Source organism: Pelophylax lessonae (genome assembly GCF_965119305.1).
Source record: "Pelophylax lessonae genome assembly, chromosome: 3".
NCBI lineage: Eukaryota > Metazoa > Chordata > Amphibia > Anura > Ranidae > Pelophylax > Pelophylax lessonae.
This window is the reverse complement of record NC_138770.1, coordinates 283,313,288-283,332,390: the sequence shown is the minus strand read 5'-3', so window position 1 is coordinate 283,332,390 and position 19,103 is coordinate 283,313,288. Positions and strand designations below refer to the sequence as shown.

The 19,103-nt window shown below is 46.7% G+C and overlaps 1 protein-coding gene across 4 annotated transcripts in view; it reads right to left on the bottom strand.

Moving 5' to 3' along the window:
* The window catches only part of ATP11B (ATPase phospholipid transporting 11B (putative)), a 358,393-nt gene that overhangs the window by 146,864 nt on the left and 192,426 nt on the right, over nucleotides 1-19,103 (bottom strand). For all 4 annotated transcript variants that reach the window (XM_082249614.1, XM_082249613.1, XM_082249612.1 and 1 more), the window contains exons 16-18: nucleotides 18,179-18,252; nucleotides 17,980-18,083; nucleotides 3,577-3,758 (exon numbers count right to left, since the gene is read on the bottom strand). In XM_082249614.1, coding sequence (XP_082105740.1) covers nucleotides 3,577-3,758; nucleotides 17,980-18,083; nucleotides 18,179-18,252 — 360 coding nt within the window. The remainder of the gene's footprint in view (nucleotides 1-3,576; nucleotides 3,759-17,979; nucleotides 18,084-18,178; nucleotides 18,253-19,103) is intronic.

Sequence of the window (19,103 nt, the reverse complement as noted above, 5' to 3'; positions counted from 1 at the left end):
CCCATTTTTTGATGTAGTTTGTAATTACAAATGTAAAAGGGGCAGCCATGTTAGCTGATTAGTGGCTCTTTTAGACGAACAATCTGGGGTGGCTTCAGTGACTTTGGGCGCGAACAGCTGCGGCTAGCAGCCTGTACATTCAATGACATGCCCCGTCATTGTTTGCATACAAACCACTTATGCAGTTACATAAAATTAGGGACTCTGACCAGCCCTGGATGCAGACAGTTTGCAGAGGTGACGTTTCTGGTCACAAACAGGAAAAATGAAGGATGAATGCTTGACCCAACCCGATTTTCTCTCACCTGAGCTTGGAACACATTTCCATTTCCAACACTATATACAAATGATTAGTAAATAGATCAGTTTTTTTAATACCTTTAAAATTGTTCCTTTTTTTCCTCAATGGCATATGTGAATACGCATGTCCACAGAAGCAGATTTTATTACAAATTTGAATTCAGTAAATGTTTACGCACCTGTGTGTCGTCAATGAAAATAATGAATTTAGAGGTGTAAATAAAAAAAAAAAAAAGTTTGTAATTGTGTTTTTTTTTTTTTTACAGCTGTTTAAATGAGGCTTAAGTGCCAGACAATACATCTATCTACTTGTGGTTTTGTACAATCTACTACAAGAGGCTGCTGTGTTTCTTACCACAGTTGTACTCCCTTAGGATCACTTATCAAGTTATTAGTATATAAACAAGGAGCATGCTAAAGGCAGAGTTATCTCTGTTTACTGCGGACATGGAATAGAGCAGAGTACTTGAGGCCTTGCAGTTTTTTCTATGTGGCTATATACAGTGGGTACGGAAAGTATTCAGACCCCCTTAAATTTTTCACTCTTTGTTATATTGCAGCCATTTGCTAAAATCATTTAAGTTCATTCTTCTTCCTCATGAATGTACACACAGCTCCCCATATTGACGGAAAAACACAGAATTGTTCACATTGTTGCGGATTTATTAAAAAAGAAAAACTGAAATATCACATGGTCCTAAGTATTCAGACCCTTTGCTGCGACACTCATATTTAACTCAGGTGCTTTCCATTTCTTCTGATCATCCTTGAGATGGTTCTACACCTTCATTTGAGTCCAGCTGTGTTTGATTATACTGATTAGACTTGATTAGGAAAGCCACACACCTGTCTATATAAGACCTTCCAGATCACAATGCATGTCAGAGCAAATGAGAATCATGAGGTCAAAGGAACTGCCTGAAGAGCTCAGAGACAGAATTGTGGCAAGGCACAGATCTGGCCAAGGTTACAAAAAGATTTCTGCTGCACTTAAGGTTCCTAAAAGCACAGTGGCCTCCATAATCCTCAAATGGAAGACATTTGGGACGACCAGAACCCTTCCTAGAGCTGGCCGTCCGGCCAAACTGAGCTATCGGGGGAGAAGAGCCTTGGTGAGAGAGGTAAAGAAGAACCCAAAAGATCACTGTGGCTGAGCTCCAGAGATGCAGTCAGGAGATGGGAGAAAGTTGTAGAAAGTCAACCATCACTGCAGCCCTCCACCAGTCGGGGCTTTATGGCAGAGTGGCCCGACGGAAGCCTCTCCTCCGTGTAAGACACATGAAAGCCCGCATGGAGTTTGCTAAAAAACACCTGAAGGACTCCAAGATGGTGAGAAATAAGATTCTCTGGTCTGATGAGACCAAAATAGAACTTTTTGGCCTTAATTCTAAGCGGTATGTGTGGAGAAAACCAGGCACTGCTCATCACCTGTCCAATACAGTCCCAACAGTGAAGCATGGTGGTGGCAGCATCATGCTGTGAGGGTGTTTTTCAGCTACAGGGACAGGACGACTGGTTGCAATCGAGGGAAAGATGAATGCGGCCAAGTACAGGGATATCCTGGACAAAAACCTTCTCCAGAGTGCTCTGGACCTCAGACTGGGCCGAAGGTTTACCTAACAACAAGACAATGACCCTAAGCACACAGCTAAAATAACGAAGGAGTGGCTTCACAACAACTCCGTGACTGTTCTTGAATGGTCCAGCCAGAGCCCTGACTTAAACCCAATTGAGCATCTCTGGAGAGACCTAAAAATGGCTGTCCACCAACGTTTACCATCCAACCTGACAGAACTGGAGAGGATCTGCAAGGAGGAATGGCAGAGGATCCCCAAATCCAGGTGTGAAAGACTTGTTTCATCTTTCCCAAAAAGACTCCTGGCTGTATTAGATCAAAAGGGGGCTTCTACTAAATACTGAGCAAAGGGTCTGAATACTTAGGACCATGTGATATTTCAGTTTTTCTTTTTTAATAAATCTGCAACAATGTCAACAATTCTGTGTTTTTCTGTCAGTATGGGGTGCTATGTGTACATTCATGAGGAAGAAGAATGAACTTAAATGATTTTAGCAAATGGCTGCAATATAACAAAGAGTGAAAAATTTAAGGGGGTCTGAATACTTTCCGTACCCACTGTACAGCATGAAATGTGTACTTTTCTGACAACCATGTTGTTTTAACCCATAATTGCTGTCATGCCGTTTACAAATGCCGTGGTTTTCATACTGGAGAGACCAGGAACACTTTAGAGCAAGCTGCCTTATTTATGTATTTTGTCGCCCTTGTTGAATTCCAGTTTTACTGCATTCTATTTGTTGCAATCGACTGACCTCTCATTGATCTCCAAACACCAGACAATGCTTCACCTCTCGACTAATATTTTAAATCTATTAGTTCTGCATTTGTCTACACCAGCCTTTCTCAACTTGCGTGCCACAGCACCCTGGGGTGCTGTCTGATTTCCTAAGGGGTTACACAGCATCCTGGTTGAGAAAGGTATACGGTTGCCCTGATCAAGCTGCTACTCTGGCAACATAGAGTTTGGCACTTCTCTGTCTCCACTTTTTAACGGGTACAAAGAGGAGGAAGAGAGGTGTCCAACTGTATGTTAACAGAGTGGGAGCTTAACCAGGGCAACAATAATGTACAGAGCCATGGATGGGGTTAGCATCTTCCTGAGTCTCTCCTTACCATGCAGTCCTGAATAAATTCACCCCAAGTACAGGTGCCAAATGCAAATTTAAAAGTGGAAGTCAGCCAAGAGGACCTGCTTTTTAGGGCTTGTTTATGCTTTGATCCATGCTTAAATCTTCTTTCAGGAGCATTTGACAGGTGGTAAGGAGATCGTTTTCCTCACCACCTGTTTTAACACCTTAAATGCGGCACTGTGCCAAAACTACATGCAATGCATGCATTTGGAGGGCGGCTGCAGTGGGATCCCATTCACTTGAATTGGTAGCGTGGGGGGGGGGTGGTACTGCCCGCCAAACGCAACAGAGGGTATAATTCTTTCCATGGCCATGAAGCAAAGCATTGCACCCGTGGCATGTGTAAAATCTCAGCCACTGCCTCTGCAGGTAAAGGGGAAGCGGTTGAGGGGTGTTAAAAATGTGGCCCCAACCACGTTGTTATACCTCCAACCTCACATGTGAGCGAGCCCTTACACCGGGGTTTCTTGAAATTGAAAATACTTTTAAAGGGTGCCATGCCTGAAAAAAGTTGAGAAACCCTGGCCTAAATTGCTATGGCTGTTAACAGGAAGGTAATGATCTCACTTGTCTTCAACACCAGTTGCTCCCAGCAGCTCCAGGTCTCTCTCAATGTAACTGAATACATCAGCCAGGCGCTCCTCCCTCTGCTGTAACGCAGTACGAGCTTGATTAAGCTTCTGATCAATATCTTGGTATTCTTCTGCTGTGAACCTTCTGTAGCCTACACATAATGTCCGCAGTCCTTTCTGGTTCAGTAAAGACAAGTATTGAAAGCACATTATTACTAAACATTTAAACCTAACCAAGCATGCAAATAGTAATAGAGCAATAGCAAGCAATTCCTTAAATCCCACTGTAACTGATGCAGTATACTAAAGTGAATCTGACCTAGCCTTAAAGCTGAACATTAGACAGACATAGTAGACACAAATTAATGCAGCTCTGTAATCTAGATTACACTATAATATGTCTTTTATTAAACACAAGTAATGTCAGTACCTGTATTTGACCTAGTATAAGCCTCCTGCAATCACCATACAACAGCACAACTCAGACTGGGAGAGGGTGGAGCAGCTCCAGAAGCCAAGCATTTATGCTGCAGTGCAGGGAACAAGCTGGGGGGGGGGGGGGGGGCGCAGAATGACAGATGAGCTGCTTCTCCTTCACTGTACACTCACAGGCTGCAGAAGGAACAAGAGCAGTGGAAATTAAAAACTAGGCCCCCTGTTCTGTCACACAGGGCTATGCTGCGTGGCAGGACTGTGTTCTCAGCACTGGAAAGCCAGAAACAAATCCTTTTGGCATATAAAGCAGCTATGTCATATACGGGGGGCATTCAAGTCAACCTGGGACTTAATTTTACAGGTATAAAAAGGGATGCTAGCATGGCCATACTACACGCAGTAGTGTGTCCTATTACTGATAGGTGGCACACATGTCACAGGCCAGTCCAGAGACCGTTAAGATGGCAGAAAACAGTGTTAGTGAATGCACGGAACAGCGTGTGGTGATGACGTTTCTTGTGAACAAAGGCATAAAACCCATGGATTTCTACTGAAGATTTCAAGCACAGTACGGTGATGAGAAACTCAGCCACAGTAAGAGGTTTTAATGGTGTAAACGTTTCAAAGATGGTCGTACAACCATCATTGACAATCCCGGGCGTAGTGGTTACCATCCCACAGCAGAAATTCCTGTGCAGGTTCAGCGCGTGACACGACTGGTCCTGGACCGAAACATCTTTCCACTTTTGACCGGGACAGAGAGCTGAAGTCTGCACTGCGTTGAAGTAACCTTTGACAGGGAAGGCTAGGATTTTCTGGATCACATCATTACATGTGATGAAACCTGGGCACATAATTTCACTCCAGAATCAAAACGAACATCAAAGCAGTATAATCCAGTGAACTGACCATCACCAAAAAAATTTCAAACATTTGCGTTGCAGGTAATGATGGCAAGTGTTTTCTAGTGACACATTACATTTAACCACTAAAGCCCCGTACACACGTACCGATGGTCGGCTTACAAATGTTCCTCTTTTCTCCCCGGGATGTCGGTGTCTGCTGAAAAGTGCAAAGACAGCACAAGGACAGCACAAGAATTTTGTCCGCCGACTGCAGAAGTGATGTCATGTAATGGTTAACTTTCCCTGTGTTTTCTATTTTCTGAGCATGCCCAGTCTTGCAAATCTGCGGTCTGTCGGCCGAATTGTGTACTGACAGGCGAACAATCGTCCGTTCTGGTGTCGGCATACAAAAATTTTCATGTTTGCAAGAAAGACTTTTGTCCGCGGATTGTGCGCAGACATCTGTCGGAGGCACCATACTAACACGCGTACAATCGGCAGATCCTTCGTCCACCGACGTTTGTATGCCGACGATCGGTACGTGTGTACGGGCCTTAAGACTGCTCACGTTGCTGCTACTGCAGCAAGGGTCCTCCCTGTCTCGACTCGCTCCCGCTGTGTTTAGAAACAGCAGGAGTCTGGCAGGAGGGGGAGAGACGGCGATCGCCGTCTCTCTTCCCCGATCGCTGGGGAAAGAGTGAGAAAATCCGCCCAATTGTGTAAACAAAGCAAGCGGATCTTCTCTGTGACAGACTGGGACAGATCACAGGATTCAGCATAGCTGAACCTGCGATCTCTGTCTGTCACAGAAACCCCTCCCCTCACACACGTCAGTAAGCATGAGGCACACATTTAACCCCTTGATCACCAACAGTGTTAACCCCTTCCCTGCCAGTGTCATTATTACAGTAACAGTGCATATTTTTAGCACCGATTACTGTAGTAATGTCACTGGTCCCCCCAAAAGTGTCAAAAATGTCAGTTAGGGGTCCGATCTGTCCGCCGCAATGTCACAGTCCCGCAAAAAATCGCAGCTCACCGCCATAACTAGCAAAAAAAATAAATAAAAATGACAAATCTTTCCCGTAGTTAGTAACTTTTGCGCATACCAATCAAAATACGCTTATTGCGATTTTTTTTTTTACCAAAAATATGTAGCAGAAAACAAATTGGCCTAAAATGTTAAATTAGCAAATTTTTTGGGGGAATGTTATATATCAGATATAATCAAATACCACCAAAAGAAAAGCTCTATTTGTGAGTTGGGGGGGGGAGACGTAAATCATTTGGGTACAGCGTCGCACGACCGTGCAATTGTCGGTTAAAGTAACGCAGTGCCGAATGGCAAAATATGGCCTGGTCAGGAAGGGGGTAAAATCGTCTGGTCTTAAAGTGGTTAAAAATACGCTCATTGAGAATTTTTTTGTCAAAGACATGTAGCTAAATACATTTTGGCCTATATATAGGACAAAAGTTGAATATATTGGATATTTTTTAACTGTCAAAGTAGAAAATGTAAATTTTTCCAAAATTTTCGCTCTTTTTTTATCAATACCACAAAAAATAAAAAGCGCAGAGGTGATCAAATACCGCCAAAAGAAAGCTCTGTTTGCGGGAAAAAAAGGACGTAAATTTAGTTTGGATACAGCATTGCATGACCGCGCAATTGTCAGTTAAATTCACGCACTGCCAAGTTGAAAAAAGTGGCCTGGTCATTAAGCAGGAAAATCCTCTGGTCTTAAAGTGGATAATTAGTAGGGCTTGGACCATTTGGTCCGTTAGCTCTGCCAGGCCCGGACGGAGCTGTTCTGTTTCCAGGTCACTTTTTAGTAACTTTGCTCATTCCGTTATGGTTTGGGACACCAGAGTGATCACGAAGATCGGTTTAAGTATTGAGCCCTCTATCACATGTAAGTGGCGGGACAGAGACTCAATCCTTCCATTCACAGGGTCTTTAACCTCCCCAGCGGTATTCCTGAGTGTGGCTTGGGGTTAAATTTCAGTGCCAAAAGCGGTAACCCCCGAGCCACACTCAGGGTACCGCTAGAAAGATCGCTGGATCCTGTAAGAGAGGGTACTCACCTTGTCCCCAGCGAAGTATCCCGGCAGTGTGCGGCGGCCGGGTCTTCCTCCCGATGCTCTGTGCCCCGGCTTCCGTCTCCTGCGATGTGACGCTCACAGGTGGGTGGAACCGGCGGCAAATTAAAACACACCAAACACACTGATACATTACAAAATAAATTCACATTAGTTTGCCCCCCCCAGTGGCCTTTCCTGCAGTTTTACTATATATATATATATATATATATATATATATATACATACATATATATATATACACATATACATACATATACACACAGAGTTTAGGGATTTTCGTATGCCAAAAGACACCTGCGTCCCTGATGCTGCAGAATCATCCGCCATTTTTAGAGTTTCCCGCACTGACACTATAAGTGCCTCCACCAGTGGGTTTTCCTGTGTGGCTGCAGATGAGGATATGTCATCCTCGCCATCCGAGTGCGATGACACAGAACCCTCAGGGTAACCTGCGTCCGCGGCGGCCATATCTACCTAAGAATCTGAGGATACAGGAGAGGCAGGGAAGGGCATAGGGCACTTTTTACTAGTGGTATTTATTTAAAACCAAATCCACTTTTGACACCAGGTTTTCCAAAACCGCCGTTAAGGCAGACAGGGGTTGCGACCCGGAGGTCCCCGCAACCACAAGGAGGGGATCTGTAGGTGAAACTTGTTCCTATTGCTCCATATGAACTCTGGAATAGCACAGTGTCACTTTAAGAAAACTGCATAAAAACGGACCTACACCACTGCACCAGTGGTACTATAAGTCCTAGCCACTAGCACTGTAGATAGCGCAGAGAGAGAGAGACCTATAGGGACCCCAATAGACATACCACCACTCGATATGGAGGAGAATAGGATCGGGCTGACTGTGCAGAGAAACGATCTTCACAGGAAGAGGAAGTACCTGGCTCATCACTAGAGTAAAGGCCTTGCTGCTCCCTGCTGTCCAGCGTTCACGGACTCTGAGAAAACGGCCGCCCAATGCATCCCTATTTGAAAACCACAACAAAATGGCCACCTATGAATTTCCAAGGGAACTTTTGAAAAATGGAGCTGAATGATTCTACAAGAAGATGGCAGCCCTCTTGGCGTGCCATGTGGTCTCCAGAACCCCTAGAGGTCCAACGATCTAGTGGCAGATCCGCGATAGCGGCATCAGCTCACCCTGCACCGTCGCTGACTGAGGTAGGGACTTCTATGATGGTGGGAAGAAAGGCCCTGGGGGAGCCTGGTACATACAGAGAGGCCAAGGGGAATAGGGGGGTACCCGAGGGTCCGATCTTCCCATGGAGGGGCCAAAGCCCGCCCCTAGACCTCCAGAGCTATAGGGGGACACGAATCACCTTACCAACGACAATCAGGTGGGCACCACTCCGGACAGACTACCGCTCCACACGGGGTGGAGGTGCTGCCACTCAGGCCGAACCAGGTCCTGTGCGCCCTGGCTAGGTGTTTCACTCGCGGGCCAGTCCCCGTCCATAGGGGCTCTGTCGTGGCGAGGCCTATCGCTGGGCTATAACCTGCACACGCCCGCTGGCCGGACTGGGAGACCTTAAGGATCTAGGATATCCAGTCCGAAAGCCTGTCCGGCTGTTGATTGCAGTTCTCTTCGGAACAGAACTAGCTAAAAAAATTTAAATTGTAACAAAGGTTCCCTTTAAAATATAAAAACAAGCTTTTTCCTGCCTAGTGTCCTACTCCTGTAGGGGGCAGCATAACCCAATGGTTAAGAAAAAAATGGAGCTGCGTCTGTCAATGAATGATAGAGAAAGCTAAAGAAAAAAAAACACGGAAAAAACGCTACTGCAAAAAAGCTGCTTGTTGTGGGGGCAATTAACATGAGGGAGGGGCTAGAAGCAGCAAAGAGGGACAAGAGGGGATCCACGCTGCTCTGTGCAACACCAACAGCACAGAGGAGGCAAGTAGAACATGTTTGTTAAAAAAAAAAAAAAAAAAAAAAAAAAAAAGAAGACATCACTTTAACCACTTCATGTTTGTGCTATAGCCCAAAGACTGCCACAGTGCAGGTCAAAAATTCCAGTTCTCGCGTTTCCCGAACGCCCCGAGGCACGCGGGCGGCACGCTCTGTGATTACAGAGTCCTTGGGACTCTGTTAACCATAGATAAGAGTAAAGGGCAATTCAGCCATCAGGAAATTACAGCTAATCACGTGATGTAAACCGAAGCCACACATCAATGGAGAAAAAAATTGGATTTTTGTCTTACTGCAAAATCAATTTCTCTGATGTTCATAGACGGACACAGCTCTTCTTCTTGCCTGTAGGGTTATACTGCCCCCTACAGGAACAGGACACTAGGCAGAGAAAAATATTGAACACTCCTATGGGGCAGTCCTTGGGGGGTAATACTCCCACTTCCTGCTATAGGTATTGAGTTTTGTAACAAGCAGTGTCAGAAGGGAAAAACCCAACTCCATCGAGGGGCGGGTGCTGTTTCCGTCAACGAACATCAGAGAAATGGATTTTACGGTAAGACAAATATCCCATCTTCTCTTTAGTTCATGGACAGACACAGCTCTTCATCTTCTTGACCGTAGGGATGTCCCAAAGCAGTGTCAAACATGAGGGATGGGAACAGCAGGAAAAAAATTGAATTTTTGTAAGCACTTACCGTAAAATTCTTTTCTCTGAGTCCTCTTGACAGTCGCAGCCTGATGGTATTAGCCTTCACTAATGGGTAATGGCACCCTCTCTGCAGGAGCAAGACTAGGCAGATAATTGATTATCAGGTTAATACAAAAAAAAAAAACGTTATACCTCAGCACGCCACTAGGGGGGCATCCTTCAGCCATTATCCTGAACCCAATCTGATATTACCTTAGTTTGTAGCAAGCAGTACAGGAAAGCAACAATCCCCAGATCCAAAACCAGAGGGGTGGGGGCGGCAACTGTCAGAGGACTTAGGGAAAATAATTTTACGGTAAGTTCTTACAAAAATGATATTTTCTCTTACGTCTGACAGTCGCCGCCCGATGGCATTAGCATTCACTAATGGGACGTCCCAAAGCAGTGCAGGTATGAGGGGTGGGAAAACAATGCAACCAACTCAGAAGGTAACGCAAACAGCCGGGCCAGTAACCTGAGCCCACAGGAAAAAAACTGGAAACAAACCCAGAAAAAAAAAAAAAAAAAAAAAAAAAAAACCCCAAGAAGGAGGGACAGTAAAAATAATGTCCCCTGAAAACAACCGCCGCACTCAAAGGTGCGGCTAAAAGAAACATCCGAAGATGCCAAAAACATCAAGATCGCAAAAACTTTGTGACAGCGTGCACGGACGACCTTTTTACCGGAAAAGGAGAAATCCTACCCTTAATGGCATAGGCCTGAACAATCGTCTGTCTGATCCACTTAGAAAAGGTCGCCGTGGAGGCGGCCGATCCCTTCCGAGGTCCCTCAGGAAGAACAAATAGAGAATCAGCAGACTGTCGAACAGACTCTGTGGTGGACAGGTAAATCTTGACCGCCCAGGCCACATCCAGGGAACGCAAGGCAAATCCCTTAGGATGCTTGGGCCGCGCACACAGCAAAGGCAACACGACAGCTTCAGTGAGGTGGAACGAAGAAACCACCTTGGGAAGAAAAGACTGGTTCGGTCGCAGAACCATCTCATCTCTATGAAATACCAGAGAAGGAGAGCGGCAGGACAAGGCCGCCAACTCATACACTCTGCGAGCCGACGTGATGGCCACCAAAAAGGCAACGTTTTGGGACAACACAGACAGAGGAATCTCTCGGATGTTCTCACAGGGAGGTTGTTCTAACACAGAAAAAACCAAATTCAGATCCCAGAGAGGTAAGGGAGCTCTCCTTGGGAGAGCCAAATGCCGCACCCCTTGAATGAAGGTGCGGACCAAGGAATGCGACGCCAAAGGTCGTCGAAAAAAAGATGGCCAACTGACCCTTGACCGTAGTCAGCGCCAGACACTGATTCACGCCCTTCTGCAGGAAGACCAAAACCTTCGCCACCGAGAAGGAGCGAGGATGAAAACCATGCGCTTCGCACCAAGCCATATATGCTTACCAGGTGCGGTGATAAAACTTCCTAGAAGTCGCTTTTCGAGCCTCTAACAAGGTAGGTATAACCGCATGTGGAAGACCTCTATACCTCAAGACCCGGCTTAACAGCCATGCCGTTAAAGCCAGTAACTGTAAAGCCGGATGGAAGATCAGTCCTCGCGACAGAAGTCGAGGCCAGTCCGTGGCCACGAGAATGACTAACATCCGTTCCGACGCCAATCTGCGAAGGAACCTGGACAACCGTTGAATCGGAGGAAAGGCATACATCCGCCGAAAGTGATGCCAAGGCACCACCAACCCATGCGGGGTACATTCAGGGACCCCCCCCCCAACCAGTCAGACAGGCATCTGTCATCACCACCATCCAGAATACTGGAAGGAAGGATTTCCCGTGGAGAAGATCCGGAGAGCTGAGCCACCAATTCAGGGAGTCCTTGGATCTGCAACTCAAATGAATCAGACTGTCCAGGGATAGAGGATCCTTGTCCCATTTGACAAGCATCTCCTGTTGCAAAAGTCTCGTGTGGGCCTGAGCATATGGTACGGCCTTGAAGGAGGACACCATCAGGCCCAGCACCTGCATAGATGACATAAGAGCCACCAGGTCGCAAGCAAGCAGCGACAGAATTGCTTCCCTTAACTTCTGTAACGTCACAGGAGGTATAAATACCTTTGCCGAAGCTGAATCTAGGATCATCTCCAGATACTCTAGTCTGGTTGTTGGAACCAAGGCAGATATCTGAAGGTTGAGATTCCAATCAAACTGCTTCAGTGTGAATGGTCACCTCCAAATCCCGTTCCAATGTCACAGACGAGTCCGCTCAGAGAACATTATCGTCCAGGTACCCCAGAATCGCTATTCCTCTCTGTTGTAGCAGAGCCAGGACAGGGGCTAACACCTTGGTGAAGCCCCTGGGAGCAGAGGTGAGACCAAACGGTAACGCCACAAATTGAAAACGGTCCTTGCCCACCGCGAAGCGGAGGAATCGTCTAACCAGACGGGGGGACTGTACTTACCACACCACGCTGCAGAGGGTGGGCGTCCATCCTGACAGGCTGCCTCACACCGCAGTGTGGGCGCTGTCGGCCAAGGGGCACGCTGCGATGCTGGCATGCTAGGTGTGTGCATCCCGGCTGGGTGTTTCATCCGCAGGCCAGTCCCTGTCCGTGGGACTATAGTCGCTATGGAGACCCAGCGCGGAGCTACGGTCTGCAAGCGCTCGCTGGCACAAACTGGGAGACCGTAAGGCTCTCATATAGCCAGTTCGAAACCCAGCCGGCATTCCACAGGAACTGGAGTCAGCAGCAACAAAAAATAAAATAAAAAAGGTTCTCTTTTAAGACGTTTAAAACAGAGCTAGGACAAAAAGGTCCCACCAGGTATTCGTTTGGCCACTCCTAAGACCAGGCAGCTAAAATTGAAGATGCAACGGTGAAGCCAGGTGTAATAACCCAAGGACCCAACCCCCTGGGCGTGTCAAAGCCTTTGGCTCTACCGCGTCACTCCTAGTGGGAGGGGCTTATTACCCATCAGTCTGATTTAAATCAGCAGCTACGTCCGTTGGTGGACGAAAGAGAAAACAAATTTCCCCAAGGCCAAATATAGCCACCCAGGTAACTTGGAGCTCAACTGTCAACTGGAGCTCACCTGAAAAAAAAAAAAAAACACCCTCAAAAGAGGACAAGTCCTCTAAACAGCAGCCTGCAAAACATTGCGGACAAAAGAAGCATCTGCAGATGCCAACACATCCACTTTATAAAACTTTGTTAATGTGTGTGAGAACGACCAGGTAGCCATCTGCAAACCTGCATCACTGACGCCTGACGAAAGGCCCCAAAGGCACTAAGTGCCCGAGTAGCGTGCGCCTTGACAGGGAAAGGAGGAGCCTTTCAAATTTTATCTTTATTTATTCAAGTTCGGTTACATATACATGTTATTCATTACATTTTTAACTTCCAAAAACATAACAGAAAACATTCCCTAATTATATTATAGCCGTTCTCAAATCACCCTTTTCTTCCCATTTCCCTCTTTCCCCTTTTCCCCCAAAACACAAAAAAAAAAAAAAAAAAAAATTCTCCTTTTTCTCTTTAAATTGGCTTTTCATGAGGACCATAGGGATCTCAATATTCCACTTGCCATCTTTTATCTATTTTCTAACCGCTAGTTCTTATTCTATCAATAATTGGCGTTCCTCTGAGGAGCCTGACCCTTAGTAGAATAAACCTGAACCACAGTGTCTGATCCATCTGGAAACGGTCGTAGCAGAAGCAGCCAGTCCCTTGTGAGGACAAATAGCGAGTCAGATTTCCTAAAAGACTCCGTAGCTGCCAGATACACCCTTATTGCTCAAACCACATCCAGGGAGTGCCAAGCAACTTCCTTAGGATGCTTAGGCTTGGGACACAGGGACAGCAGCACAATGTCTTCATTCAGAAGAAAGTCAGAGACACCCTTCGGAAGGAATGACAGACCTGGACGCAGAACCACCTTATCCCTGTGAACCACCAGGTAAGGTAAACGACAAGACAATGCCGCCAGTTCAGACACCCTGCACGCCGAAGTAATAGCCAACAAAAAGGCCACCTTCTGAGACAACGTAAGCAGGGGAATCTCCCAAATATTTTCAAAGAGAGGCTTCTGGAGAACTGACGACACCAAATTGAGGTCCCAAGGCGGCAATGGAGACCGCACTGGAGGAACCAAGTGTCCCACGCCCTGGAGGAAAGTACGCACCAAGATGTGTGTGTGGCCAAAGGGCGTTGAAAGAAAATCCCCAAGGCCGAGACCTGGCTCTCGATGGTACTCAAGGCCAGACGCTGCACAAACCCTCGGAGGAAAGCCAACACCCGAGCCACCGAAAAGGAATGAGAGTGAACCTTGGAGGATTCACACCACGCAATGTACGTCTTCCATATATGATGGTAAATCTTCCTAGAAGTAGATTTTCTAGCTTTAAACAGCGTAGGAATCACAGAGTCAGACAACCCTCTGTCCTTCAGTACCTGGCTTTCAACAACCAAGCTGTCAATGCCAGTGACTGTAAAGCAGGATGGAAGATTGGCCCTTGGGACAGCAGATCTTCCGAGAGGGAGTCTCCAAGGAGCATCGGCGACCAGCCATACCAAGACCGGAGAGGCCAGTCTGGAGCCACTATGATGACCAAAATTCCTTCAGCCTCCACCCTCCGTAGTAGTCTCGGCAGAAGCTGGAGAGGAGGAAAGGAATAAATCAGATTATCGAACGACAGATAGAGGATTTCCAGAGACCGTGCCACAAACCTCTGAACCTTCCTGTTGAGGCAAGAGGCCAACAGATCCACCTCTGGAGTAGCCCACCGGAGACGCAACTGATGAAACACCGCCGGATGAAGAGACTATTCTCCCCGGTTTAACGACTGTCAACTGAGATAGTCCACTTGTCAATTTTCCACCCCTGAAATGTGCACAGCAGAGAGGGCTGGAACTAATCTCTCTGCCCACCTTAGAATGCTGGCTACTGCCCGAGCTGCCAGGACACTTCTTGTGCACCCTTGGTGATGGACATAGGCCACGGCAGTGGCATTTTCTGACTGAATCTGCATCGGACGGACATCCCTGGAGAGGACTTGTCCGATGATCCAAAATCTGATTGCTCGGAACTCCAGTACATTGATCGGTAGTCTGGACTCTGAGACCAGACCCCCTGAGCACAATCTGTGCCGAGAACGCCTCTCCACCCGGACACGTGCACACAAGTCTGAAGAGACGACCGTCTGCTGGTCAGCAAATGCTGAATTATCTCCTGCAACTTTTGAAGTTTTTCCAGAGGAAGAAACACTGGCTGAGGACGAGTCCAGAGTCAGACCCAGATAGACTAGGCTTGTGGAAGAAACCAGGGCAGACTTCTGAAGATTCTGAATCCAACCAAACTCTCTCAGTGTTTGCAGAGTAGTCTCCAAGCTGTCCAACAAAGCAGACGAAGACTCTGCTCATAAAAGGTGATTGCCCAGGTACCCCAGTATCGCGATCCCCCATTGACGCAGTAATGCTAGACGGGGGACAACACTTTCGTGAAGACCCGAGGAGCAGAAGCGAGACCAAGGGGTAACGCCACAAATTGATATTGCACCTTGCCCACGGTAAAGCTGAAGAAAACGCATCCTTGATGTTGATGGAGTCGAGGAAATCCCCCTGATGTAGGGACACCACCACCGTGTGCATGGACTCCATGCGGAACTTCTGTACCCGCACAACGCGGTTTAGCATCTTGAGGTCAAGTATTGGGCGCACCTTGCCCTCCTTCCTGGGAACTGTAAACAGGTTTGAGTAAAAACCATGAAAACATTCTAAATTTGGAGCCAGAACAATCAACCCTTAAAGTAACACTCTTGCACCTCCCCATAGAGATACTTTAAGCGATCTGGGGATAAGCGCAGGTTGTAAGGGAAGAACCAGAGTTTCCGGAATATTTTAATCGAAACTCGATCTGGTAGCCGGAGTGAATTACTTTGTGGACCCACTTGTCCTGGATCAGGGAGGTCCACGGAACCTGGAAGGCAGAGAAGACTTCCTCCCACCCCAGATATGGGTGAGGGCGCCCCTTCATGCGGAGGAATTTTGTCCACAGGTCTGGCAGCACCTCTCGTAGTTTGCTGGACCAGGACTTTTTGGAACTCTCAGCTGAGGCCCGAAAGGGCTTGGATCCCTTGTTTTGAGACCAAAGAGGCGTCACAGACAAACTGTAGCCCTTGGACCAACTGATCCGCCAGCTCCACCAAGGCAGCGGGGAGCTGCTTTTCCTCCAGGTCCCGGCGTAAAAACTTAGCCCACTCAGTCAGAGTTTGGGACACCAGGGCAATAGTAATTACCGGCCTCAAAAACGCTTAGCAACCACTGTGTTTTGGACAACCCCACTGTTTTGTGACAATATTGTCAAGTTAAGCGGAAAGAGGAACACCCTTGCAGCTTTGGAGGGCCTGTGCGTGCCAAAAGGAACCGGTGCCTCAGACGCAGCATCAGCCGCAACCTCCATTTTTAAACTTTCACGCACTAGTGTATATTTAACCACCAGCGCCTATTTAAGCGCGGCTAGAGGAGCAGAGGAATCATCCTCACTCTCTGAGCACACGGGGTGCGTAGAGGTAGACCCAGTAGGGTTGCTCTATACTAAGCTCACCCGGAATAACATAATCAGGGGAGGCCCCCGACTGCGATCCCACAAAGAGAACGCCGGCCAAGGGCCCACAATGGACCACGCAAAAAAAAACAAGAGGGTCGCCCTCCATAGAGGACATGATAGGACATAGCTTCCTTAACAGAATGCCGCCCTACGTGTCGCGGAAGCGCAGGTAGGGTACCCTCACTACAAGGCAGGTGTCCCACACTATAATGGCGGCAAGGCTGTCATTAAAAAAAATGAAGTGCCCCCACAGCACCACCTTCCAAGGGATGTGCTAAGCTGCGGCCTAAATTTTTGTGGAGGCCCAGCTGCGATTGCACAGATCCTCAGCCCGGCAGGTGCCCAAAAGAAGAGTGGGGGCTTCAGCTACACACACTTGGCCGTATGGCCCAGTAGGCCGCAACCTAAATTTTTAAAGGCGCCCAGCCGCCAGCGCCAGTGGAGCTGACCACCCAAACAGGAGTCAGTGTCATCAGCCACCCTCACAAGGGCCCCGCCTCACAGTTTCCAGCGAGTAGGCCGCAAAGCCGCGGTCTAAATTTTTGTCCGGATCAAGCCGTGTGAGATGCATACTGGCGAATGTTAAAACATCTGCTCCCTTCCCCCATCTTGCATCCGCCAAACAACCACCGCAGAGAGCCCAGAGGACATCCCTGCCCTAGTCACCATCCCCCAGGTTGACAGGGAACCCTGCTCAACCCCCTGTTGCGCCCCAGGAAAACCCAGTCAGCAGCAACTTCAATCAGTCCCCATTAAAAGCATCTGGCAACAGCCAGCTCATGATCTCACCCAGGGAGGGGAGGGGGGCCCAAAAAAAGCACAGTGACTGAAATTCCAGAGGGGCTGGGGAAGGATGGGAATCCAAGGGTCCGACTATCCCAGGGAGGGGCCCACTTCCACCCCAAAAACCCTCCAGGGGTAGTGGGACAGCTACTTACCACACCAGGAACAGGGTGGGCACCGCTCTGGACAGGACACCACTCCATCGTAATGTGGGTGCTGTTGGTCAGGAGGAAAAGCTGCGACTCTGGCTGAAGCCAGTTCATATGCGCCCTCGTGAGATGTTCAACTCGCAGGCCAGCCACCGTCCAGTGGGGCTATGTGGCAGCCAATTTATTGCGGAGCTGCGGGCTGCGTACGCTCGCTGGCTCGGACTGGGGGGGGGGGGGGGGGGACCCTAAGGATCTATATTATCCAGTTCGTCGCCCAGTCCAGCACTGGATAGTAGCGCTCACAGGAACAAAATAAAAAAAAGGAAAGAATTCCATGTGAAAAGAAAAAAAATCTGCCTCTATAAACTTTACAACCACTTTAAAAGTCATTTCTGCCCCCCAGGGAGCTCTTTGGATCCTAAACCCAGTCACCCATGACTTTCACACTGGAGGCACTTTAAGCGCTTTGGCACTAAAAGCTCACGAAAACCTATTCCCATTAAAAGCAATAAATGTTTTTACACTGGGGTGGTACGCTGGCATGGCGGTGAAAGAAATCCTGCAAGCAGAATCTTTGGAGCGTTAAAAAAAAGCACCTCAAAAATGCCCCTCTCCATTAAAATGAATGGAAAGCACTGTTTTACTGGCAGTTTAGAAGCGCCTTAGTGTGAAAGGGCTCTTATGTGTATGTTGTGAGTGAGCTTAATTATAAAAAAAAAAAAAAATATCTTCCCAATATTTACAAATCTGTAGTATCTAAAACCACTGCAAATATTTCATAAATAAATATAAATATATATATATATATATATATATATATATATATATATATTTTTTTTTTTTTTTTATTTAACACACAGAGGATTATTACTGATAATCTAGGCCAAAAACAGAACTTACCAAGGCAAACTCATCTACATGTAGTCTCGTTCTCTCTATTTCTCCACTTTTGGCATTTGGAAGAATAGCAGACTCAGCCCCTTTGGTAAAAAGAATGTTGTCCCCTAAGCAAAAGAAAAAGAAAGCACTTAGAGTCTCTGTTTTATACAAATGTGAACATGTCAACAGTGTGAAATCACATGCAAATCTGGAACCTTACCAGAGGGACTCTGTACAATGACACTCATGCGTCGACGATTTGCATCAAACTCCAGAACATGAAGAAGCTTGTACCTTAAAGAAAGGAGACCAGTTACAAGTCCATTTTATATCAAGTTACAGGGCAGAAAATGCAAGGATTTACAGCTGATTTTTTTTCAGTGCAGTTCTTAAAGTGGAACTTTATGTGAAGAAAAAAAAAAAAAAAAAAAACCAGAGGCGAACAGGCAGGAATTTTAATGAGGAAGAGGCATGTGTTGTCTCTTTTGCATTAAGTTACTTAGCTGCCTGTCCACCCCTGTACAGTAAGCTGTACACATGCAGCTCACTGTAGAAATTCAGCAATGTCAAAGCTGACTGAACTCCTGCACACGTGTGGGAGTGACGTAATAATGGCCCAACCAATGAAAGGGACTGTTGATTTATACATGGAAGTCTGTTGCTCAAAGATGTCAGCGGCAAGTGGGGAGCTCCAGGACACAGTGTCTCTGGAAGAAGGTGAGTATAGTTCCGCTTTAAGGTAAAATTACTTACCGTTCTATGGATTACTTTGGTTAATTGATATTTTTTATACTTTGCAATATATATATTTGTATTTCTCTAATCCATGTCTTGCAATTGCTAAACCGTTTTCGCTATGTTTGACCGAGCCCTGTGGGCACACTTTGCACTGTTGTAAATTTTGTTTATTTTCTCATAAAACCTTAATAAAAATTATTGGAAATTAAGGTAAAATTACAAGCAAATATCTAAACAACTGAAATGCATATATGTTCATGCCTTTATCTACTGAAAGATCTACTTTATGCCCCTACAAATAGGTGATGTACTAATTTCTTAGTTCAGCAATTAATCTTCCTGGCTTAGCTTGGTGGCTTCCCATATCAACTCTCTGGCTTCAGCCAGATCAATTATTATTCAGCAAT